Source organism: Cnephaeus nilssonii (genome assembly GCF_951640355.1).
Source record: "Cnephaeus nilssonii genome assembly, chromosome: 7".
Taxonomy (NCBI): domain Eukaryota; kingdom Metazoa; phylum Chordata; class Mammalia; order Chiroptera; family Vespertilionidae; genus Cnephaeus; species Cnephaeus nilssonii.
The window spans coordinates 25,723,886-25,750,871 of record NC_137078.1 but is presented as its reverse complement, the minus strand read 5'-3'; the positions used below and the strand labels follow the sequence as shown (position 1 = coordinate 25,750,871).

Sequence of the window (26,986 nt, the reverse complement as noted above, 5' to 3'; positions counted from 1 at the left end):
AAACCACCATAGGCCCCTCGCTCAGGCCGCCCCACACCCCAAGGGAACCCCCACCCTTATCTGTGACACCCTTCAGGGCAAACCAGCTGGCCCTCACCCGTGCACCAGGCCTCTATCCTATCTAATAAAAGAGTAATATGCAGATTGATCATCACTGCAACACACAATATAGCAGCCCCCATGTGGTCAAAGATCCTGCCCCCATGTGGACACAAGATGGCCACTACAAGATGGCCAGCAGGAGAGGGCAGTTGGGAGGCACCCGGCCTGCAAGCGAGGGCAGTTGTGAGGGACCAGGCCTGCAAGGGAGGGCAGTTGGAGGTGATCAACCCTGCAGGAGAGGGCAGTTAGGGGTGACCAGGCTGGCAGAGGAGGGAAGTTGGGGGCAAACAGGCTGGCAGGGGAGCAGTTAAGCATCAACCAGGCCGGCAGCGGAGTGGTTAGGGGGTGATCAGGCTGGCAGGCAGAAGCGGTTAGGGGCAATCAGGAAGGCAGGCAGGCAAGCAGTTGGGAGCCAGCAGTCCTGGATTGTGAGAGGGATGTCCGACTGCCCGTTTAGGGATCGGGCCTAAACGGGCAGTCGGACATCCCTCCAGGAGTCCCAGATTGGAGAGGGTACAGGCTGGGCTGAGGGACAACCCCCTTCCGTGCACGAATTTCGTGCACCGGGCTTCTAGTAAGGGATAATGCACATCTTCAAATATCTTAGAGGTTGCCTCATTGCTCTTCAAAGTAGTTTTATAATTTAACATTCCACATGACAGTAGGTAGATCTGCTTTTTCTTTACCCTTATTAGCACTTGATTTTGTTGGTTTAAAAATTTTTACCAATGTGATGGCTGTGAAGTGGCATGCCATTGGAGTTTTAGTCTGCATTTTGTTGTTTACTTAGAGGAGGAGAGATATCTTTTTGTGAATTTCTTGGCCATTTGGGTTTTCTCGTCTTTTTCTGTTGGGTTATTTCTTTTATTAGGAAGAGTTCCTTATATATTCTGAACATAAAAGCTTGAAAAAGAGGGACTTATTGAAGATTGGTTAAATTTTTTTCTATAGGTTGCTCTATTTGTTTTCTACTTGCTTTGAGTTGAATGCAGGTCTCATTTCAGTCTTTTTATAAATGAATTTCAGCCTAGCTGGATCATTTAAGTTTTGATACATAGTGCTTTCATTTGTCATTTGTTTTTTTAATTAAAATTTCATTTGTGACTTTCTCATTGATTCATGACTTTTTCAGGAACATGTCTTTAGGTTTTTAAACATGCGATATTCTCTAACAGTTTCTGTTGACTGTGAAATCATGCTTTGATTGAAATTGTTGTATGTACTAGTATTAATTTTCTTACATGTCTATTGCAAAGCCTGGGAAATCTTTTTCATTTTTTCCTTATCTCCCCTTTTCCTTTTTAGCAGTTTTGTACTTGCACCTCTCTCCCAGAGGTACAGCTCACTAGAATCATGACTTCTTTGACAGTTTGGACTTTCTGCCATGTAATCTGTTTTGTGATATCTGTGCCAGGGGCCTTGGTTCAGTTACTGGTGTTGGGGCTCTGTTTTTTCCGTTAAGAGTCTACTTGTTGCTTTGCTGGAGTGTTGTAGAGGGAGGGAATGTATTAAGGTATTCTACTGTCTGAAAGAAAAAGCCTTGAATGACATTAATTGTATAGTGTATAAAAATGTAGAATTTTCTTAGCAAACCAGTTTTCTTTTGTCATTAAAGCACTTAATTACATTTAAGAAATGGGATGTCTTACCTTATATCCATAAGGAAATTAATATCTGATTAATATAGCATGAATTTGTTCTTTAGACAAGTTTTTATATTTCTCAGTAAAATTCGTGGCCTTAGTTTTTTAAAGTTTCTTCCTGTATGAGAACAATTATTAGTTTGGTTTGGTGTTTACCAAATGACAGATTTGTGAATTTTGCTTATTTCCCTTCATTGTGAACTTCTGAAGATATCATTTCTAAGATATTCAGCTGAAATCTCAGGTTGATACTTATAGTTTAATTTAGCTATGTTGTAGTACTTACAGTTTAATTTAGCTGTGTTGTAGGTTTGTGTTTAGTGTGACTTTGCTGTATTGAGACATTTTGGGGGAGTTAAAATTAATTTCTTTATTTTAGCCCTTATTACCTGGTATATTAACTGTTAGAAACTTTATGAAAATCTAACTCCCCAGACCTCTTTATCACCTTCTCCCTGATCTGGGCTGCCTCTCCATTCCGGCCAACTGCCAACTGCCAATTTCACATCCCAGGATGCCTCACCCAACTCCTCTTGCCCCGAGCTCTGTTACACATTGGAGTTACAGTCTCCACATTTCTGAGGAGAGAGGTACTGATTGGATGGCTTCCCCAAATTTTCTGCGTATCCCGTGTGTGTGTGTGTGTGTGTGTGTGTGTGTGTGTGTGTGTGTGTGTTTAATAAGTAATATATAATAAGATTGCATTTGGGGACATTTAATTGCTTGATATTGTCATGTCAGATACAGTTGTGCCCCTTACTGGTATGAATGACATTGATCAAATTAACTTCCTTGTGCATCAGCTTCTTTCTCTTTAAAATAGGGATAAAAAGAAGAAATATATTTGGCTTATGTCTATAGGATGTCTGCCATTTCATAGCTGTATGATATTAGGCCATATATCTCCATGCCTCAGTTTCCTCATCTACAATAATAGACCTCTACCTCACGTGAGGTAACCTATGTAAAGGTATTACAAAGATAATACACACACACACACACACACACACACACACACACACACACACACATCCTATATAATAAAGAGCTAATATGCTAATTATACCGAACAGCAGAACGACCTTCTGGACAACTGTTTGGATGACCTTCCAGACAAAGCCGGGGTTGCAGGGCCAGCCGAGGCTGTGAGGCCTGATGCACAAAATTCGTGCAAGGGTGGGGTCCGGCCGGTTGTGGGGAGGGGACGCAGGAGGTTGGCAGGCCGGCCCGCTTGCCCCCTGGTTGAATTCCCAGTCGAAATCCCAGTCGAGGGGACAATTTGCATATTAGCCTTTTTATATAGGATAGCAAGTCAGATTTGATGATGGTTGTGTTTAACTTGAGGCATCTCTATGCATCCAGTTAAAATTTTTTACTTTCTCCCAGATTTGTGGAAACCACTTCTGATAAGTCAAAATTTTGGTGACTACAAATCAAATTTAAAATTGGTTCAAGGTCACCCTGGCTGGTATGGCTCAGTTGGTTGGGCATCCTCCCATGCTCTGAAAGGTTGCTGCTTGGATTCACGGTCAAGGGCACATGCCAAGTTGTGGGCTCACGCCTCTGCAGGAAGCAGTCAATTCATTCATGTTCTGCTCTCCCATCGATGTTTCTCCCTCTCTCTCTAAAAAGCAGTTTTGAAAATCTTCAAAATAAATAAAATAAAATTGGTTCAAGGTCAATAATATAAAGAACTAGTAAGTATGTGGCTTAATGAGTTGACATGAGATATAGGTTATTCAGTTGATTGTGTCCAGGTGTTGTAAAGGGTCTAAAGGGAAGAAAATAAGGCTAAGGTTGGAGATGGGAAGAAACATCCTTACAGAAATCCGTAAATGAGTCTTTTGTTTCCTTTCGTCCCCCTCTCTGCAGTTGATTATAAAATTCAAACAGAAGGAATGTTCAGAGAATTGTGCAATGAACGCATATTCTTAGCACTTAGGTTCTAATATTTTATCATATTTGCTTTAACAAATAAATATCTTATTTTTGGGATGTATTTCGAAGTAAGTTTAAGACTTAAATCAGTATACTTGCCCCTAAATACTTCAGCATATACTGCACGAACTAAAATATTAGTTGCTTTTTAACTTAGCAAGAGTTTACATGTAATAAAATGTAAAATTGTTAGGTGTGTACCATTTAATAATTTGACAAATGTTTACATCTGTGTAACCCAAACCCCTGTCGAGGTAGGTGTTGAACATTTCCAATCCTCCAGAAAGTTTACTCAAGCTCCTTCTCAGTTAATACTCACTGCCTCGTACCCCTGGAGCAATCACTATTCTCATTTTTTCCACTATATATTGGTTTTCCTTGTTCTAAAACTTCACATCAATACAGTTATTCAGTGTGTGTGTTTTTTTGTCTGACTGTTATGAATAAGCTGATGTGAACATTTTTATACCTTTTTTGTAGACATCTGTTTATTTTTCTTAGGGTAGATACCTAGAAGTGGAGGTGGGAGTAACATTTTATATTCCCACCAACAGTGTGTGGGCATTTCTGTTACTGTGCATCCTTACCAGTAGTTGATGGTCGTTTTTCAAACTGTAGCCATTCTGCTTTGTGTATGGTGTGGTATATCATTGTAATTTGAATTTGTATTTCCCTGATGACTCATGTTGTATTCTTTTTTTTTTTTTTTAATATATTTTATTGATTTTTTACAGAGAGGAAGAGAGAGGGATAGAGAGTTAGAAACATCGATGAGAGAGAAACATCGATCAGCTGCCTCTTGCACACCCCCTACTGGGGATGTGCCCGCAACCAAGGTACATGCCCTTGACCGGAATCGAACCTGGGACCCTTGAGTCCGCAGGCCGACGCTCTATCCACTGAGCCAAACCGGTTTCGGCATCATGTTGTATTCTTGTTTATGCCCTTATTGGACATGAGTATTATCGTCCTTTCTGAGGTCTCGGTTCAGATCTTTTGCCCTTTTAAAATTGGATTGTCTTATTGAGTTTCAGGAACTCTTTATGAATTCTGAAACCAAATACTTTGAATGATACATGTCTTACAAGAATTCTGAATTTATTAAAATTTCCCCCATTATTTATACTGTTCTTTGTACCTAAGGAACCTTTGCTTCTCCTTAGGCTTCAAAGAAATTCTCCTATGTTATCTCCTGGAAGATATTAATAGTGCTTCTGTGAATTTTTTAAAATTTTATTTTTTAAAAAATCTTTATTGTTGAAAGTATTACATATGCCCCCCCCCCCCCACTTCACCCCTTCTAGCCCACCCCCACCTTAACCCACCCTATTGTCTGTGTCCGTGGGTTATGCACATATGCATACAAGTTCTTTGGTTGATCTTGTCCCACCCACCCACCCTCCCTCTCCTTCTGTCTATTCAATATTTCTATGTCTCTGGATCTATTTTGTTCAACGGTTTGTTTTGTTCATTAGATTTTACATATGAGTGCGATCATGTGATACTTGTCTTTCTCTGATTGGCTTATTTCGCTTAGCATTATACTCTCCAGGTCCTTACATGCTGTCTCAAAGGGTAAGAGATTCGTATTTTTTATTGCTGCATTCCATGGTGTAAACATACCAAAGGTTTTTTATCCACCCGTCTACTGATGGGGGCTTGGGCCATTTCCAGATCTTAGCTATTATAAATTGCACTGCCATGAACATAGGGGCACATACATTCTTTCTGATTGCTGTTTCTGGTTTCTTAGGATATATTTCTAGAAATAGGTTCACTGGATCAAATGGCAGTTCCATAATTAATATTTTGAGGAGATGCCATACTCTTTTGCATAATGGCTGCACCACTCTGCATTCCCACCAGCAGTGTACTAGGGTTCCCTTTTCTCCACACCCCTCCACAGCACTTGTCATTTGTTGATTTGTTGATGGTAGCCTTTCTGACAGGTGTGAGATGGTATCTCATTGTCGTTTAGATTTGCATCTCAGATGATTAGTGACTGAGCATTTTTTCATGTCTCTTGGCCATCTATCTATATGTCTGTCCCCATTGGAGAAGTGTCTATTTAGGTCCTTTGCCCATTTTTAAATTGGATTGTCTTCCTTTTGTTAAGTTGTATGAGTTCCTTATATATTTTGGATAATAACCCTTTGTGAGATGTATCATTGCCAAATATGTTCTCCCATGCAGTGGGCTTCCTTTTCATTTTGTTGATGGTTTCTTTTGCTGTGCAGAAGCTGTTTATTGTTGCTTTAGTTTTCTTGTTCTTTTCGAAAGCTGCCTTCTTTTGGGTTAATTCAGTGGTCGGCAAACCGTGGCTCGCGAGACACATGCGGCTCTTTGGCCCCTTGAGTGTGACTCTTCCACAAAATACCATGGCCTGGGCGAGTCTATTTTGAAGAAGTGGCGTTAGAAGAAATTTAAGTTTAAAAAATTTGGCTCTTAAAAGAAATTTCAATCATTGTACTGTTGATATTTGGCTCTGTTGACTAATGAGTTTGCCGACCACTGGGTTAATTGAATGTTTGTTAGAATTCCAATTTAATTACTTGTTGGTTTTTTATCTCTGTCTCTTTATCTTACTTAGTGGTTCCTCTAGGGATTATGATATATGTTCTTCTTACATGCTACCTTGTGTTAATTTTGTGCCACTTTCTGTGAAAATTTAAGAATCTTGCAACTTTATAGTTTGATTTAACACCCCTCTTCCTTGGCATTTTATTGCTGTAATTGTTATTTGTATTACATTTAGATAGATAGTCTAGAAACCTATCACATATAATTTTTGCCTTACATGGTTCAAGAAATTAAGAGAAAAAAGTGCAGATTTAAAAAAAATGTTTGCTCCCTTATTTTACATTTCTTCCAGAAATATGAGTTTCCATTTAGTATCATTTCCATTCATCCTGAAGAACCTGTAGAGCAGATTTTATGGCAACAGATTCTCTTAGTTTTCTTTTCCCTAAAGGAGTCATTATTTTTCCTTTTTTGGGTGGTAGGGCTTGACTTTTTTTACTGAGTTGTGATTTATGTATACTGAACCTCATCTATTTGAAGTATTCAGATTGTTTTAGCTGGCAGTAAACTCCCTCCTCTGTGCTGGGCAACAGCTGAAACTCTAGTCTTAGTTGACTACTTGATGTCTGGTCTGCCTTACAGGCATTTACTAGTTTACAGTCCTGCCAGAGAATTGACAGTTTATATGCCGACTTGGAGAACCCTTCTGTGGTTCTTCAATCCTGTATCTCCCTTCATTTTCTAACTGCTGTGGTCACCTCTCTGTCCTCTGATTTCTCAGCCACTATCTTTGCAATTTTCTTTCTGAATTTCAACTATCCATTGGCACCAACTCATAAAGAGAACAAAAGAAGCTCACTCAGTGCTCTTCTTCCAAGTGTCTTATCCCCTCCAGTTTCTGCTTGTTTGTGGTTGCTTTCCAGTGTTTTCAGACAGCTGTTTTTAATCATTAGTCCAAAGTTTATCATTATTATCTGTCAGACATTGGTGAGATATGAACTACTCCACCATTAGCAGAAGTGGAATTCTTTTTTGTCTGTTGTAAATGTTAGTCATTTGAGAATTGGGGTGGCCTTTGCTATACTGGGGTAAAAACCAAGGCACTTCACCAAAGTTATTAGTACTAAAATTTATTAAATGCTTGCTTTACATGCCAGAACAGTGTATAACCATTGCATGGTACTACCTTCTTTTTATTCTAAAGTTGCTTGTAGTTATATAAATTCTACCTGAAAACGACAAAAGAATGACATGAAAGATTAACTATATAATTTTAAAACATACTGTGTTTTAGGAAATGGAAGTACCAGTATTACCGAATATCTCTCTACCCATCACCAGTTCTTCACTGCCTACCTTCAATTTTAGTTCCTCGGTGATTACAACTTCTCTATCACCAATTAGTCCTGCACAGTCATTAACAAATAAGGTACAAAACCATTGTACAAATAGAGGTGATTTTTTATTTTTCTTATTGTTTATTTTAAAACATCTAGTATCAGTTTAAAGCTATAATTAATTTTCACTATAGAAATCAATAACTCAGAGTAAGAAGATAAAAATGAAAATGGTGTCTTGCTTTTTAGAAAAAGTGTACATTATAATGGGATTTGTTATAATGAGAGTGTTTTTCAATTCTTAAGAATGCATTAAACATCACGGACAACAGGGGGAGGGGGGCATGCGTGTTGGGGGGGTTTGGGAAGGGAATGGGGAGTGGTTGATGACAAATATGTGATACCTTAATCAATAAAGTAATTAAAAATAAATAAATAAATAAATAAATAAATAAGCATGAAACCAAAAAAAAAAAAAGAATGCATTAAACAGATATTGTTCCCAATGTTTACAGTTAAGATACTTTGTGTATAAGAATAGATTTATGTTTATTATTTTTCAAGTAGGATTAATGTGTTTTATCTGTTCCTGAAATTTTTATGCTTTTGTTTTGGCTTTTAATTTTTTCTGAACATAGCTTATAGATGTTATTTTTCTTCTTTAGACAAATATCCATGTCTAAAATAGTGTATACTCCTCTTCCAATAGGAAGCCAAATTTTATAGCAGTTAACTATTAAGTAGTTTTCAGAAGTTAAAAAGTGTTTGTTTGTTTTTAATCTAAAGGGGGGGATTTGGCTTCTTTGGAATAAGTAACTTGCTTAAGGGTCTGTCTTATTGTCAGTTTCTTTTCCTAAAAAGCTCTTTTTGTATTTTTTTTTTTTTTTAATGATTCGGAAAACCAGGTACAAATGACCTCTCCTAACAACACAAACAGTCCCATGTTTAGATTTTCATCTCCAATTGTAAAATCTACAGAGGCAGATGTACTACTACCTCCATCATCTGTAAGTAGCAACCAAGGAATATTTCTTATTTATTGATTTCAAAGGCATACTGTATTTTTATCAAATCTAAGATGCCATCAGTGTTAAAGAATAACCATTATTTTCCTTCCAAGTTAAAAACAATTACAATGTCCAGAAAACTTGAATGAGTGAACACATGTATTTTTCACTGTGTGCATATACACATACACACACACAAGCATGTGCATTTTCTCATGTACATTTGAAAGTTAAGATTCAGACTTCTTAATTACCTTAATATTTTCCATGTATCCCCTAAGTAAAAGAACATTCCTTTGCATATTCACAGTACAGTTATACCCACAAAATTTAATGTGGTATAATAATAACAGTTCCTATTCAGATTCCCCCATCGGCTCCAGATTGTCCTCTAATTGCTGCTTTGTTTTCTCTTGGCCCTAGATACAATTAAGATTAGAGACTAATTGATTAAATCATAGTGCATTTAGTTAATGTTTCTTGAATTGTCTTTAACCTAGATAAGTTTTGAATTTTTATGTTCCATAAGATATATTTGTTTATTTTTTAATAATATAAATCAGTATTTTGGGTAAGAATAAGTTCAACGTTTAAGTTGCCCCTCTCTTATTTGGCACATGTATTATTTTGACCTGTTGCTGTTTGTTTTTTACTCTGTCCTTTTTTTCTGTCAATTGGATGTTCCAGGTCATTTGTAGTTCCCCTGCTGCATGCCTGAAATCTGTCTGTTGTCCAAAAAGTTTCAAACTTTTTATTAGAAAATGACATTTAGAAACCCAGACTTGGGCATTAGGAACACGTTATTTATATACTGCTTTGAAAGAAAAAAATGCCTTAGAGGTTAAAAATGCTGCTGTTAAACTATGACCCACAATTTATTACAAGAAGCATTCAAATTTTAAAGATGATAAAATATGGAAAACTGTGAATCTTAGAATAAGTGAAATTCAGTATATTTTTTTCACTTGGAATTTAAAGAAGCTCTATATTTGAAAGGATAACTTTTTTCTTTGCAGATTGGATTTACTTTTAGTGTGCCTGTTGCAAAAACAGTAGAACTTTCTGGCTCTAGTACTGTTTCAGAACCAATTACAAGTAGTGCAGGTAAGTAAAAACGTTTCATAAATTTTTACATAAAAATAGTTGCATGCATTAGATTAATATTTCAAAAACTTTTCCCCTTTGGCAGTTCTTATAAGTGCTTTCATTTGAATGAAATTTGTTCTGAAAAGCAAACAAGAGCAGTCAACCATAAAAAAAAACAAAAACCTCACTGGAGGATATGTTTTTATTGATTTTAGAGAGAAATAGGGGAAAGGGAGAAAAAGAGAGAGAGAGAAAGAGAGAGAGAGAGAGAGAGAGAGAGAGAGAGAGAGAGAGAGAGGCATTAATGTGGGAGAGAAAAATCGTTCGGCTGCCTCCCATATGCATCCCAACTGGGGATTGAAATCTTTTGGTGTATGGGACAATGCTCCAACCAACTGAGCCACTGGCCAGGGTTAAGCCCAGCCTTTTGACAATGTTTTTTAGTAATTATTCTCAGAGATACTAGCTCCCTAAATGTAAATGTTAACAGTTTAATTGTGAGGGGGATAGTCACAATCACAATAGCAAATTTACCTATTGTCTTTTTTCAGTCAAATTAAGTATATTAATGAAGTCATATAAGAAATTCAATAGATTACTTCTCTAGGTTTACTGTTCAGTTCCCAGCATTTTTATGTATCAGGGTTATGCTGGCCTCTGCAAATAGTAATACATAATTTCTGAACTTAAGCCCTGGTCGGGTGGTAGTAGGTTGGAGTGTTATCCCACACACCAAAAGGTTCCGGGTTTGATTCCCAGTCAGGCACATACCTGGGTTGCACGTTCCATCCCCAGTCAGGGTATGTATGTATGGAAGGCAACCAATTGATGTTTCTTTCTCACATGGATGTTTCTCTGTCTCTTTCTCCTCCACCCCACTTACTCTATCTCTAAAAAGGAAAAAAAAAATCCTCAAGTGAGGATTAAAAAAAAAAAAAGAAAGAAAGAAATGGGCATAATTGAGGGGAGATGATGAATATTCAGATGATTATTTTATTTAAAAATATTTATTTTACAACTTCAGTTGATATACAGTATTATATTAGTTTCTGGTATTTAGACATTTATATAACTTATGAAGTGGTTACCCCAATAAATCTAGTATCTATATGATCTCATACTTTGTTATTATAATACTAGAGGCCCAGTGCACGAAATTTGTGCATGGAGGGGGGTTGTCCCTCAGCCCAGCCTGCACCCTCTCCAATCTGGGACCCCTCGAGGGCAGTCGGACATCCCTCTCACAATTCAGGACTGCTGGCTCCCAACTGCTCGCCTGCCTGCCTTCCTGATTGCCCCAACCGCTTCTGCCTGCCAGCCTGATCACCCCCTAACCACTCTGCTGCCAGCCTGACTGATGCCTAACTGCTCCCCTGCCAGGCTGTTTGCCCCCAACTTCCCTCCTCTGCCGGCCTGGTCACCCCTAACTGCCCTCCCCTGCAGGGTTGATCGCCTCCAACTGCCTTCCCTTGCAGGCCTGGTCCCTCTCAACTGCCCTCCCTTGCAGGCCTGGTGCCTCCCAACTGCCCTCCCCTGCTGGCCATCTTGTGGTGGCCATCTTGTGTCCACATGGGGGCAGGATCTTTGACCACATGGGGGCAGCCATATTGCGTATTGGAGTGATGGTCAATCTGCATATTACTCTTTTATTAGATAGGATTACTGACTATAATCCCTTTGCTATACTTTACCTCCCTGTGACTATTTCATTTCCACCAATTTGTACATACTCTCCTTCCCTTTTTCACCCATCTTCCCTCCCCCCGCCCAGTTTAACAACCATCAAAATGTTCTCTGTATCTCAGTTTGTTTCTGTTTTGTTTGATTTTCTGTTCATCCATTAGGGTTGTTTCTACCTTTTGGCTATTGTAGACAGAGCTGCTGTGAATATGCATGTACATGTATTTGAACACTGGTTTCAGTGTTTTGGGGTATATACCTAGGAATGGAATTGATGTGTCAAATGGTCTTTTGAGGAAACCACAAAGTCGTTTTTCTCAACAGATAGCTCATTTCACATTCCCACCAGCAGTGTATGAGATTTCAAATTCTTTACATTTTTACGACACTACTTTTTAAGGTTTTTTTATAGCCATCCATTTGCATTCCTTTAGTGATTAATGGTGTTGACCCTCTTTTTGATGCTTGATGGCCCTTTACATATGTTCTTGGGAGAAATGTCTAGTCAAGTCTTAACCATTTTAAAATTGGTTTGTTCCTGTTGCTGAGATGTAAGCATTTTTGTATAGTCTGTATCCTTATTAGACATGAGTTATGAGTAATTTCTCCAATTCAATGGATTGCCTTTTCACATTTTCTTAATAATGTCCTTAAATGCACAAAGGTTTTTAATTTTGGTGAAGTTAAAATTATTTTTCTGCTTGTACTTTTGGTGTCATCTAAGAATCCATCGCTAAATCTATGGTCATGAAGGTATACCTCCTAGATTTTCTTTTAAGAGTATTATGGATTTCTTATATTTAGATCATTGATCCATTTTGAATTAAATTTTATTTATAGTGTGAGATATATAGGTAGGCAGGATTTGTTTTGAAACTACTTTTTAGCTGACCAACACTCAAGAAGAAAAACCTGGTTATTTATATTTTATTATAGAAAATTTCAAACGTTCTCTAACATTGAATGGTAGACTGATTCTCCATATGCTCTTTACTCAGCTTCAACCTTTCGATTTTATGGCCAATCTTGTCCCTCCTCCCCTCCCTCTTTCCTACCTTTCCCTCTTATACATACAAACCCATATCAGGTTATTTGGAAACAGCTCCACACATATTTCATATATAAACAGAAACGCGCCCCCTCCCCCCCTAAAAATATAACCACAAAACTAGTATCATACTCAATATATAGATTTCTTAAATAAAAGATATGTTCATTTTGGAAAATACAAAAAGTAAAAGCAATAAATACTCATCATTAGCAGCGCCATTACTCTTTAGATGGAAACATTCAAAATCTTTTGCACTTTCTAACCTGTTTTTACCCATAACTATGCTTTCAAGAATGATTGTTTTGTGGCTGTGTAGCATTTCATGTCACCATTCTGTAATTTATGTAATCAGCCCCTAATTGAGCATTTATCTGTCATCCAGGTTTTCATTGTTGTACCTGAAAGATATTTTCAATCATAGGGTGAATTTCTAGAAATGAAATAATTGCCTTAGTTGAATATTTTTTAAGGTATTTTTTAATCAACAGTGTAAATTGCTATGTAATTGATTACATATTTCATGAGGGGTAGCTGCTTGCCCCAGTTGCCATACCTTCTTTTTTTTAAAAAAATATTTTTATTGATTTCAAAGAGGAAGGGAGAGGGAAAGAGATAGAAACATCAATGCCAAGAGAGAATTGATCGGCTGCCTCCTGCATACCCTCACACTGGGAATAGAGCCCGCAACCCGGGGAATGTACCCTGAATCAAACCGTGACCTCCTGGTTCATAGGTTGATGCTCAACCACTGAGCCACACCAGCCGAGCGCCATATCTTTTTTAATGTTTCAACTTGGTTTTCTTGATTACCAGTGAATTACCAGTAATAATTATAGTTTATATTTTTTGCCCATTTGGAGGAGAGAGATGTATAGTGTGAGAAATAGTATTTGTACTTCCTTATAATGGCAGTTTAACTCTGTATTGTTGTTATTTTTCATTCTCTTTGAATTTCATACTTTTAAAATGATATTTTAGAAGTTGATTCAAATTGTCTTTGCAAAATCTTTTTAATGCATTTAACTTGAGTCCAGTGTTTTTTCTAGGCATAATATATTTTATAATTAAAAAATATTACAGCTCAAGATATCACTGCAATGAACAGTACAAGCTGTAAGAAGCCAGATGAAGATTCTGAGGGCCTTTTTAGACCTGCAAAAACCCTGAAAGAAGGAAGTGTCCTAGATATTCTGAAAAACCCTGGTAAGATAATGGCTGCCCTTGAGATAGTCTAAATTTTTAATTACAAACTCATGATCTTATTTTAATGTCATTTGTGGTATACTTTAGGCTTTAAGAGAATTATGGCTAATTTGATAGGAGATTGACTTCTGAATATAGATGTAATCAAATGTTACTCTGTACTAAAATGAAATTTGTAAGAGGCAAGTATAGAAGGAGAAAATGAATTGCCTATTAATAGAGATAGGCCAATATTGAATGAAAGCAAATAAACTTGATGATATACTTGGACATTTCTTTCTCACCAGTGTTGAAACTGCCATGTTGTTCTAGATTATTACCATATATATGTCAAAGCCAACAAATGTACTGATTCTAACATATATAAAAGACAGTACTCATTTGAAACAAGATATGAAAGCTAGTACATAATAATTTGAAGGCAACGCCTAGAAATCCTCAAAATAGGAATAAGTTTTCAGTTTAAAAATCAAAGAGTATAGTCACAAGTTCAATTGTGATGTGTACTGTAATAATTTAAAGGTGTTTATAAGATAACCTAGTAGCTCAAAAACAATTTAAACCCAGCAAAGATGTTCATGTATGATTGAGTAGAAATTTCAAAATAAAGTTGGCTTCTACAACAAGATTTAGAAGGATTAGTTTTTTTTAATTAGCTCTCTCATTTTATAGTTGAGTATACTGCCTACAGGAGTCTTAATAATTTAGATGATTTTACACAGTTATGGCAGAACTCCAGAATGCCTTTATTAGAATTAACCAAATAGTTAGGTAAGCATCAAATTCTTAGTTTATCTTCTTTAAGTTACATTTTGTATTCATAATGTCCACACCTCCTCCCTTTTAACATTTTTTAAATAGCAAGAATTTGGAGGAGATCATATGTTCTTTTGAAGGAGAAATTAAGAAAATTGGAAAAAGTGGAAGGAATAGAAATCTGTAATACTTTGAGATGGTTACTGTTAAAATTTTGACAACCTTAGTGACTCAAGTTAATCATGAACAAAATGTTGTGTTGACTACTGGGCATAACTGAGATATGTGGGATTGTTTTGCCATTATGTTAAAAATAGCCCTAGACTGAATTATTTCTTGGTAGCAGTAGAAAATCTCTAACAACCTTCTGTATCTTCTTCCCCTCCAATTTTCTTTTCCTTTGGTGCTGAAGGCAGGAGAAACAGGATCACTGGGTTTGTTTGTATGAATAAAATAAAAATTACTTTGTTTAAAGTAAAGGATTGAAATGTCATTTCCACAAGTGAAGTGTAGTTTCAGTGAATCAATGTAATGACCACAGACTTAATCTTCCTATTATTCCTTCATGGTTCTACATGAATACCTTAGTTGTCTAAATATACCTTCAGAGGTTACAAAAAGGTATACTTACAATGTGATAGGCTCTGAGATTGTATTGGAGAGATATTTTGTTTGCATCAGTGTTGGGTAACTTTGCATGGGCCTGTATTTGAGTAGCACGGGCTTGTACTCCATTAGGATTGACTGGATCTTAATAATTTTTGTATTTCTAGGCCTTACCAGATGGCTTGGTACATCTCTGTTGGAATTTTATAATTTGTCATTGAATTGTTGCTATTTTAAAGCTCTGTATGAGTTTAGTATAATTAAAAAATAATTTTTACCACTCTGTGGTACTTTGGAGGGACATCTGCCCAGTGACCATACCTACATAGCTCAGCTGGTTTTTACCGAAAGTAAAGGATACCACATTAGTGGATTATGACTGGACAAAATTTGAAAATTAGAATTTAAAGTCATTGGGTATAGCCAAGGGAACACTTAAAAGGAGAGACACATGGGTGGAGAAGGCTATGAATGTAGGTCAGTGTTGCAGGAATGTAGAGTGTAGCAAGACACTCCACAAGACATTGATGACAATAGTATATAGATCAATGAATTATTATCATTAAAGCCTTAAATTAGATATTGGTTGACTTATAATAAATAGAAATTCCTAGAGAAGGAAGGTGATATATTATAAATAAAACATCTGTAGTAGAATTTTAACTAGGTCTAGTGTCCCTTATTATTTACTAGAGGCCCAGTGCATGATTGAATCATGCACATGTAGGGTCCCCTACACGCTTTCGATCATGGGGGAGCTGGGTGCCTTTCCGCTGGTGCCTGAGTGGACAGGCATCCAGCTGCCACGCTTTTGCTTTTGATCGTGGGGAGCTGGGTGCCTGTCCGCTGGTGCACCAGGCCTTTCAGAAGCCTCCGGCTCGGCAGAGGCTTCTGAAAGGCCTGGTGCCGGAGCAGACAGGCACCCAGCTCCCCCACTTGTGATGGCCCGCGGCCGCTGAGGGGGGGGCTACCCTGCTGTTGAGAGGCGCAGGGGGCGGGACTTCCGCCCCCTGCGCCTCTCAACGGCCGCTGAGCGGGGGCTGCCGCGGACACCTGGCTACCCTGCCGTTGAGAGGCGCAGCTGGGTGTCCGCAGCAGGCCCCCTCAGAGGCCGCGGATCTGGCTGTTGAGAGGGGCAGGGGGCGGGAGTCCCGCCCCCTGCGCCTCTCAACAGCAGGGTAGCCCCCCTCAGTGGCAGTGGATCCGTGCCTCTCAATGGCCGGATAGGCCACCCCGAGTCCCGCCCCCAGCCTCCCGCTGCCCAATCGTGGGCGTAGCGGAGTGATGGTAATTTACATGTTACTCTATTATTATTTTTTTAAAAAAATATATTTTATTGATTTTTTTACAGAGAGGAAGGGAAAGGGATAGAGTTAGAAACATTGATGAGAGAGAAACATCGATCAGCTGCCTCCAGCACACCCCCCACTGGGGATGTGCCCGCAGCCAGGGTACATGCCCTTGACCGGAATCGAACCCGGGACCCTGCAGTCCGCAGGCCGACGCTCTATCCACTGAGCCAAACCGGCTAGGGCAACATGTTACTCTATTATTAGATAGGACTAGAGGCTCGATGCATGAAATTCGTGCAAGAGTAGGCCTTCCTTCCCCCAGCTGTCAGCACTGGCTTCCCTCTGGCACCAGGACCTCGGTTTCCCTCACAGCCCTGGCTTCGTCCAGAAGGTCATCCGGAACTATGGCCTGTCTAATTAGCATATTACGCTTATAGTATTATAGATGCTATTAATAGTGCTTAGGTGAAAATCACATTAAGTAATCCATCTTGGATTATAATAACTCAGCAATAAGGTAAATCTGTTTCTTCCAGTAATAATATTTCAGTTAATGTCTGATTAGAAAACATTCCCTAACTTTTTTTTTTCCAATTCTCCCTACCCCATAGGTTTCACATCACCGAAGGCAGATTCTCTTGCTGCTATTCCTACCACCACAAGCCCGGTAGTTTATACAAGACCAGCAATAAGTAGCTTTTCTTCTAGTGGAATCGGGTTGGGGGAAAGTTTAAAAGCTGGATCATCATGGCAGTGTGATATTTGTCTACTTCAGAACAAACTTACAGACAGCAAGTGTATAGCCTGTCAAGCGACAAAATTGCCACTAAGAGATACTGCTAAACAGACTGGAATTGGGACACCAAGTAAAAGTGGCAAACCAACTCTTTCTGCATCAGGGACAGGTTTTGGAGACAAATTTAAACCAGCAATAGGAACTTGGGATTGTGATACCTGTTTAGTGCACAATAAGCCTGAGGCGATAAAATGTGTAGCTTGTGAAACACCGAAACCTGGAACTGGTGTTAAGCGAGTCCTTACATTGCCAGTGGCTTCAGAAAGTGCTGTCACCGTGGCTGCTTCATCTTCCAGCTGCACTGTGACCACTGGTACCTTAGGATTTGCAGATAAATTCACAAAGCCCAAGAGTTCTTGGGAGTGTCCAGTATGCTGTGTTCCTAATAATCCAGAGGACAATAAATGTGTGTCCTGTATGTCTGAGAAACCAGGTACGTTAATGGCTGTTTGGAATAATTTTGCTCATTATGTTAGTAGAACATTTTAATTCTCTGTAAAACCACTAAGAACAACTAGAATATTTTAGGTGTTTCAGGATGAGAATTTACTCATATGTCTTAACTTTTTAAAGCTATATTGAAATTAAAATGACTTGCTTGGGGCTAGATTTGTATGGTTTCTTAGGATAGGCTGTGAGTGAATACTTTGATCTCTTCTTTGTATGCATTTTTATCATAAACTTTTTGTTCTTCATGATCATTTCAAAGTTGACTGTTATAGATGCTGAAGGTCTTAGAAGGGGGCAGTCTTTCTCAAACCTTTATACAGAATAAAATATTACTTAGTCTCTTTTTCTCTAAGTAAAAGTGAGGATGGCTAGTGGTCATTTCCAGGGAAGACTATTAAGGGGTGGACAATATTGCTTTCTGAAAAGGCTGTCGCTGAATGTTAATGGCGATACCTGTACCTGTATACTATCTGCCAGAGTTTGCAATGGTAGTAAGTTACTGAATCATCAGTGAAAAAAATTCTAACTTAGCTAGAAAAATGAAGTTAGGTTTGAGATTTTTCTGTTTAAATTTTAGAGTTAATAAAGGTTCACATCTGGAAATGACTCTGCTGTTTTTGTAATACTGTTATATAATTATTTGGTACAGATATATGGTGACTTGAATACTAAATAAAATATATGGGTATTTTGGGAATTATATGTGTAGTTTTGTGTCTGCAATGAAAAGCTGTTGAATTATTAGCCTAAATCTCTGTCTGAACATAAGGGGTGAGCCATAAATCTAATTCCTACTGGATGTCTCCACGAGAATAAGATTTCAAAATCTTCATTCTGAATTAACTTTCTCTTCCCACCTGACACCCCTCCTTCCATGTTATATATATAATAACAAGACCTTGATACAGGCAGGGAACTGAAATTCTGAGTTGATGGGAGAAAAAAAGTTTGAGTCAGGCAAGAATTGTTACACATAAACAAAGGAAATTCATGTATTAAAGAATGCTGACTTCATCTTATAAATGAGCCATGATTTTAAGCAGAGGAGTGATGCAGTCAGATTTGTATTTTGATAAATCACTTGGTGGCTTTTTGAAGCATAGACTTGAAGGTGACAAAATTTGGAGACAAAAGGACAGATTGGGGAGGTTGCATCAATAATATAGGCAAAGATAATGGTGATGTGTATTAATGAAATCAAATAAGGATGGGAGGGATGTTGAATAATGTGTAGTTGAAGACATGATGATTTCAAGCTGTTGAAGTTGACTTTCAGATATATGTGAGGCCATTATATGATAATGGACCCTCTGGCCTAAAGATACAGATTAGAGTCACTAGCCCATAGTTTTCTAATAAGTCATGGGAATAGAGGTGATGGAAAGTGAATGGAGTGAATAGAGAAGATGGTCTAAAAATGGAGCTCTGCCAATTTAAGAAAGTGGCAGGAATAAAACTTTGGAAGTTAATTTTTTAAAGGAATAACAAGAGGAAAACATGGCACTGGTTGCATCTTGGAAGGATGGATTTAAAGGGAATAAGTCAATATGAAAGCTATTATTCAAGCAAACAATGAGAATAGCAGTAGAAGGGGTCAGAAAAGAGAAATGAAAAAGATGTGAGAAATATGTAAGGGAGGAAAAGCCGTCTAACCAAGTTAATTAGTTGGATAGTGGAACTACCAACTAAGGAAGAGACCACAGGAATGAAGCACAGAAGTGTGGATTGCAGATAAAGATCAGGAAACTTGTTGGTGATTAAAGTTATCAAGTAGATGAGAACTTGTGAGCAGTGCAATGCACCAATGATGGAACCTCAGGGAGCAGTTTTACTGGCATGATGGAAGAGCATATACCAGTAAGACATCAGATAACTGGGAGAAGTGATGACAATTGGAGAACATTTAGAGAAGTAGGGATACCAGAATGGATGGCTCACTCTTAACACAATACAGGGTGGGGCAAAAATAGGCTTACAGTTGTGAGTACATGAAATAGTTTATTCTTGTATTATTATTTATTATATTTTCATATTAACAACTGTCAAAGCTACTTTTGCCCCACCTTGTATTTATTTATATACTGCTTTGCTGAGCCATCCTTGCTGTGCAGCCTCCTCTCCCCATAGAACTTGCTAATTCTGCTTAAAGATTTAAATCTCACCTCTGAGGATCCTTCTCCTGCCCTTAGTAATTTCTCCTTCCTTGTACTCTTGCATTAAATCATTTATTTTCCTTCTTGGTGATGGTGCTATGATGCATTTGTTTTTACTTTTCCCTTTTAAGACTATGAGCACCTTTAGAAGTTAACATTTTATTCATCTTTTATGTTCACAGAGCCCAAGTACATTATGGTGTTTAATAAATGTCTGTTTAGGCTAGCTTATAACAGAGATACCATGAACATATAATAGATGGTGTCAGTAGAATTGCAAAGTGAATGATAGAACACTTCTATGCAAAAAATGATCATTTCAAAGGCAGAGACCTGTGCTTTGAAATCTTGAATTTAATATGGTCTGTGGCTATGTATTTTATATGTTACGATATTGTCTACAATTTTATGTCTTATAATGGTGTACTGCTTGAAGAAATTGGACAAAGATTTTTAAGGAAAATTTATTTAGTCCTAGGCTCTGATTTATGAGCTTGATCTTTTTTTTAAACCATGGCTATTCAAACTTGGGATTAAGGGGTGCTTATCACTAAGCAAGGTGAGTATGAGCTGTTCATTCATAAGATTAAATTTTTAACAATGTAATGTTTGTATTTCTGGCATTTTCTCTGTCTTAATAGGAAACATTAATAAAAATTGAACATTTAGACTTAGTGATGTCATTAAGCTATTGACATAATGTAAATGAGAATTTCCATGTGTTTCTGCATTGTTTTTAGGAAATTCAGTACCTGCTTCAAGTAGCAGCACGGCTCCTATCTCTCTCTCTTCTGGAAGCTTCCTAGGATTAGACAAGTTCAAGAAACCTGAGGGAAGCTGGGAGTGTGAAGTGTGCCTAGTGCAGAATACAGCAGATTCCACCAAATGTGCAGCATGTGAAAGTGCCAGGCCAGGCACAAAATCTGAGTTTAAAGGTAAGGAGTTGATAAAGAGCTTCCTTGTATTGCCATTATAAAGTGAAATACTTGCAAACAGCTTTAGTTTTAAAATTATTCATTCTCTACTTAATGTAAATGAGGTATTGCCCTGGACTTTTTAGTTCCATCTATGCTAATAAAAGGGTAATATGCTAATTAGACTGGACATCCTTCTGGACAAAGCCACTGTGGCAGAGCCAAGGCAGAGGCAGTTAGGGCGATCAGGCTGGCAGGGGAGAGCAGTTAGGGCGATTAAGTCGGCAGGGGAGAACAGTTAGGCAGTTAGGTGGATCAGGCCAGCAGGGGAGAGCAGTTAGGGGCGGCAGGCAGGCAGGCAGGTGAGCAGTTAGGAGCCAGATGTCCTGGATTGCGAGAGGGATGTCCAACTGCCGGACATCCCCTGAGGGGTCCTGGATTTGGAGAGGGTGCAGGCTGGGCTGAGGCGCCTCCCCTCTCTCCTCTCCCCCCCCCCCCCCCCCCACACACACACACGAATTTTGCACACCGGGCCTCTAGTCTGTCTCTGAATTAGTGTAAGGTTGAATTATTTGCTGGTCAGCAGTGAGGTATCTTTTCTGCAGCTGGGTAAATGATCTGTATTTTATTATTAAATCTGAGAGAATTTTAGCTTTTTTAACGGTTAACAACCCTTTGGCATCTAGATAAATTTCCTGTCTTTTATTTGACTGGAACCTTGTTAGAAGTAATCCAGACTTGGGCTTTGGTTGTCCCAGAAAAATAACTCTCTTAATATTTGTTATATAAATGTAAAGGAAGAACCTCTCAAAGTAATCTGGAGGCTGGATTTTTCACATCTTCATATTTCTGTATGAATTATTTCATACGAGACACTTCCTAGTCAAAATTTTGAGAAATGCTTTCAGATCACTGCTATTCAGTCCATTTTAGTTCCTTCTGTAGCTGATACCTCATGGCTGCTTTTCCATATTCTCTACTTGTAATATAATAGTTGCCATACCTTTAAATGTGTCCCTTTGAGGCAGAGGTGACAACTAATACGGTTTTTGGGACCTTTATTTTTAGCTTTCTGTGTAATATCACTTAAGGTATCTTAGAGACCATGTGGATAGCCATTTGCTTTTGAGATTCTGATACATTTTTTTAGTTATGATTTTTAGGGAAAGAAAATAGGGTGGGTAATCATTAAAGGTGGAAATCTGAAGATGAGGGCTTGTCATTTGTCTGTTTACATATGGGTAAGCAGAGTAATGGATAAATATCTTAGACCCTTTATATTTCCTTTTTGAGGCAATCAGTCAAGCATTCCATTTCTCACTTATTCGTTACAGGAAAGCATTATGAAATCAAGACTTAGATCTTGTCAATACAGTATTGTTTATCTTTTTAAATATTGTTTCCACTGATGTATTTCTGATTCTTTGATGCTAAATTTTTTTTTTTAATGCTTGAGTAAATAACACATTCACTAGACTTAAAAATCAAATTATGACGATTCACAGTGAAAGGTCTATCTTGTTCCCATTGGCTTATTTTTCATCTTTCCTCTCCTACCAGTCAAAAAGCTATGGTTAGTTTTATTACTCTTTCAAAGTTTCTTTATGCACATCATAAGAAAATATACTCTGATTCTGTGTATCCTTATCTCTCTACCTTGTTTGATTAAGTGCCCTACTGCCTCTGTGCTTCCTTGATTTTATCACATAATTAGCTTGGACATACATTTGTTCTTCATTCACAGCTGCCCAGATTGCATATGGCATTTTGTATGTCACTGAGTTTAATTTGTCTTTTAAAAAAATGACACAGCAGTAGAATTACTAAGAGGATATGTGTTTGTAATTTTTCGGTAAATATTGACAAAATGCCTTTTATAACTTTGTGCTAATTTACACATCCACCTGCAATGTATAAAGTGTCTGTTATTCCTAGTAATACTTTTTTATCAAACTTGTCAGATCTCTGTCTGTAGTTGCTGAGGATTGGGAATATAGTTCTCATGCTGAATTTTTGGCAATTTGGTCTATGTTTACTGCCATTGCTAATCATCAAAGTAGGCCTTTTCAGAGTTATTCCCATGTCCCTTTGGTTTTTAAGGTTTGCATTTTGTTTGAGTGGATAACATTAACTCTGTCTTTTTGGTGTCTTATATTTTTGAAGGCTTTGGCACATCTTCCTCATCTTCAAACCCAGCATCCTCATCCTTCAAATTTGGTATACCGTCATCCTCTTCTGAGCCCTCTCAGACTTTACCAAGCACTGGAAATTTTAAATTTGGAGATCAAGGAGGTTTTAAAATAGGTATGTCATCAGATTCTGGGTCTTTAAACCCCATGAGTGAAGGCTTCAAATTTTCTAAACCAGTAGGAGATTTTAAATTTGGAGTTTCATCTGATTCTAAACCGGAAGAAGTTAAAAAGGACAGTAAGAATGATAATAATTTTAAGTTTGGACTTTCTTCTGGTTTAAGCAATCCAGCTTCTTTAGCTCCATTTCAGTTTGGGATGACTAATCTTGGGCAGCAAGAAAAGAAAGAGGAACTGCCTAAAGCTTCATCTACAGGCTTTAGTTTTGGTACGGGTGTTACTAACCCTACTCCTGCTGCTGCTAACACTGTGGTGACCTCTGAGAACAAGAGTAGTTTCAGCTTTGGAACTGTCGAAACCAAGAGTATCTCAGTGGCTCCTTTCCCGTGTAAGACGTCAGAAGCGAAAAAAGAAGAAATGCCTGCCACCAAAGGAGGGTTTCCTTTTGGCAATATGGAACCTGCCCCTCTGCCATCTGCCTCATTGTTTGCTTTGGGAAGGACAGAAGAGAAGCAAGAGCCTGTCACTTCTACTTCTCTTGTGTTTGGGAAGAAAGCTGACAATGAAGAGCCAAAGTGTCAACCAGTGTTTTCCTTTGGGAATTCAGAGCAAACCAAAGATGAAAGTTCTTCAAAGTCGACCTTTAGTTTCAGTATGGCAAAACCATCTGAGAAGGAGTCTGAGCAGCCAGCAAAGGCCACTTTTGCTTTTGGAGCTCAAACCAGTACTACAGCTGGTAAGTATTAAACATTATCTTTTACAAGGTGTCTTTGATATCTCAGAAAGTCAAGGAATGGTTTATACTAAACATATGTGAGAGAGACTAGTAACAGAACTCTCAGGAAAGGAGCCTAGGATTTTCAGCTTTAATTTCTCCAATCCCTCATGATTTTAATGATCTACTGATCTGATTTTGAGAAATACAGTTCTAATGGAAAGCCTACAATATTGCACATTTGTTTGTGTCTTTCTCCCTTCTGTGAGCTTCATTATCGGAATTGGCATATACTATTCAGGAAAATAGGCATTCTTTCTTATGCACATGAATATTTTCTAACTAATGAAATTTTTATATGTGGCCTTCATTTACAAATAGAGATAACCAGTCATTATCAGCCATGTAAAGGAATATAGACAAATATAATTAATCTCTGAGAAATAGAGGCAATTATGAAAACTTAAATTTTGGGAAAAAAATGAAATAGCATTTTTAAATGTTAATGAAAAAAATCATTTTATGGACTGAGGAGCAGAAAAAAGCATAGTTGGTAATCAGATTAGTGAACTGGAATTTTTCAGGGCACGGTGCAAAAGTACAGAGAGATTGATCCAAGCTAGATTCACAAGTGCCATTGGAATAAGAATGCTTAGAAGATGAGAGCATGAAGAAACTGTCGAATAAGTGATAGAAGAAAATTTCCTAGATGTAAAGAGACACATTGGTCTTAAAAATGGAAGTAGTCCACTCATTGACAAAAGCCAGTAAAATTTTAAGACACCAAGCCAAAATTCTGAATGCTTTCAGAGAGAGAGAAAAGCTGTTTGCCACAAATAAAGTTATCAGATTAGCATCAGAATTCCATTTTGTAACATCAGATGCTAAAAACAGGGCAGTGTTCTCAAAGTGAAAATGGGCTTTGAACCTAGAATTCTGTAACCAGCCAAATTTCATCAAACACAGGGCAAAATATAGATGTTTTCAGGTAAGCAGAGAATCAAGTTGAACACCCATGTACATTTTGGAATAATAAGTTGGAAACACAATCAAAATTAAACCTAAAAAATAGTATGAATACAACAAATAGATGTGAGTTTTTTTGTGTATTGAATTTTTACTTGGAAATTGAAAAACACCCTTTAAAGAAAATAAAAGCTAAATTATATATTATTTGGAAAGGAATAAATATGAGATAGGGTGTAACCAAATTTAATCATGGGCTCTCTATACCAACCTTTCGGACCTCATGGACCACCAGAGGTCTGCAGACCACTGGTTGGCGACCACTGCTCTATACTGTTTCCATTGAAATAGACCTCTTAACCCTCCTATATATTGACTTGAAAGTGAGCTAAAATGTTAGCTCCATTTTCCTAACCCATGCTAATGTCCTTACAATAAAGCAGTGGTTCTCAACCTTTCTAATGCCACTACCCTTTAATACAGTTCCTCATGTTGTGGTGACCTCCAACCATAAAATTATTTTCATTGCTACTTCATAACTGTAATTTTGCTACTGTTAATGAATCGTAATGTAAATATCTGTGTTTTCCGATGGTCTTAGATGACCCTGCTAGCAGTTCTCAACCTGTGGGTCACAATCCACAGGTTGAAAACCGCTGCTGTAGAGCCTAAGACCATCGGAAAACACAGATATTTACATTACGATTCATTAACAGTAGCAAAATTACAGTTATGAAGTAGCAACGAAAATAATTTTATGGTTGGGGGTCACCACAACATGAGGAACTGTATTAAAGGGTCGCGGCATTAGAAAGGTTGAGAACCACTGCAATAAAGTGACCAGCCATGTCTAGTAGACAATATTGAAACAGACATTATTAGAACAGTTTCCAAAAAAAGTCTTCAATAAGGTGGTTGGATTCAGGATCATCATATAAAAGTCAATAGCTTTCCTCCAAAATCAGCAGTAAAGTGTCGGACGAAATATTTCATTTGTATTTTCTAACATTTTAAATTTGTATTTTATAAAAGCTACAGAACCTGTTACATGCTAACATAATAAAAACATATTTAATACTTGTTCCTGAGTGAGAATATTTCTCTCCTTCCCAGCCCCAACCCCTAGTATAATTTCAGTTCTTAGAGGAATTGTTGTGGATCTTGAAGTTTATATAGAAGGAAAATGCACAAAAAATTTTGGGAAGAAGGGCAGGCACACAGATAGGTTTTCCTTACTAAATATCAAACCATACTGTCAAGCTATAATTAAATCAGTTTAGTAACAATAACTATATCAGAAACACATACATTTGGAATTTAATATGTCATAAAGGTGAGCAAAGGATGCACTAGTCAATAAATGCTGCAGAAAAATTAGCTATCATTTGGTTAAATTGAAGTTGCAATCCTGCTAACATAAATTGCAAATCATATTTATAAAAGTAAATATGATTCAGGTATCTTCCACTGTCTGAATTTGTTATCCAAACACAGTATCTATACAGTTAGATCTAAATATAAGGCATATTTTTATTAATCTGAACGATGAAGATTTTAAGACAAAATCTATAAGAAAAGATGAATTTATTTGACTACATCAAAATTTAATATAACAGATATGCCCATTCGATGAATAAGTTTATATATACATATATAGTATATATATTTTAAATATTTTTATTGATTTCAGAGAGGAAGGGAGAGGGGCAGATAGATAGAAACATCAATGATGAGAGAGAATCATTGATCGGCTGCCACCCCCCACTGGGGCTCAAGTCTGCAATCTGGGCGTGTGCCCTTGAGCAGAATTGAGCCCAGGACCCTTCCGTCCACAGGCCGATGCTCTATCCACTTAGCCAAACAGGCTAGGGCACAAATGAATCTATATTAAAAATTTCTGTTTTCTAATGACTTCTTTGATTGTAGGATAGGAAAAAATGCTTTCTGTGATTACTTGTTCTTAAAAATTTTTGTTTCTTAATTTTTGTCATACAGATCAAGGTGGAGCAAAGCCAGTTTTTAGTTTCTTGAACAACAATTCCTCTAATTCAAGTACACCAGCCACTTCAGCTGGTGGCAGCATATTTGGTAGTTCCACCTCTGCATCCAGTGCACCAGTGGGTGCCTTTGTGTTTGGACAGGCCACCAATCCCGTGAGCAGCTCTGCCTTTGGTAACCCTGCTGAACCCAGTACATCTCAACAATCTTTGCTATTTCCTCAAGAGAGCAAACCAGCAACCACATCCAGCTCGGGTACAGCTGTTACCTACCATTTGTCTTTGGTCCAGGGAGCCAGCAGTAACAATACTGCAACCTCTGGTTTTAACTTTGGAGCTACAACCACTTCTAGCTCTTCAGGTACTTTTAAAAAAGAACAAAAATCCCTTATGTGTACTTGGATTGGCCTTAATTTGAGTATATCAACTCTTAGGAATTAATATGGCAGCTTATTACAAAATGGC

General features: G+C 37.7%; 1 protein-coding gene across 1 annotated transcript in view; it reads left to right on the top strand.

The window, feature by feature from the left end:
* The window catches only part of NUP153 (nucleoporin 153), a 66,582-nt gene that overhangs the window by 36,943 nt on the left and 2,653 nt on the right, over positions 1–26,986 (top strand). The window contains 10 exon segments of the mRNA XM_079776425.1: positions 7,498–7,632; positions 8,446–8,547; positions 9,564–9,651; positions 13,445–13,567; positions 16,833–17,450; positions 20,361–20,555; positions 22,698–23,579; positions 26,520–26,791; positions 26,794–26,811; positions 26,813–26,882. Of these exon segments, the coding sequence (XP_079632551.1) occupies positions 7,498–7,632; positions 8,446–8,547; positions 9,564–9,651; positions 13,445–13,567; positions 16,833–17,450; positions 20,361–20,555; positions 22,698–23,579; positions 26,520–26,791; positions 26,794–26,811; positions 26,813–26,882 (2,503 nt within the window).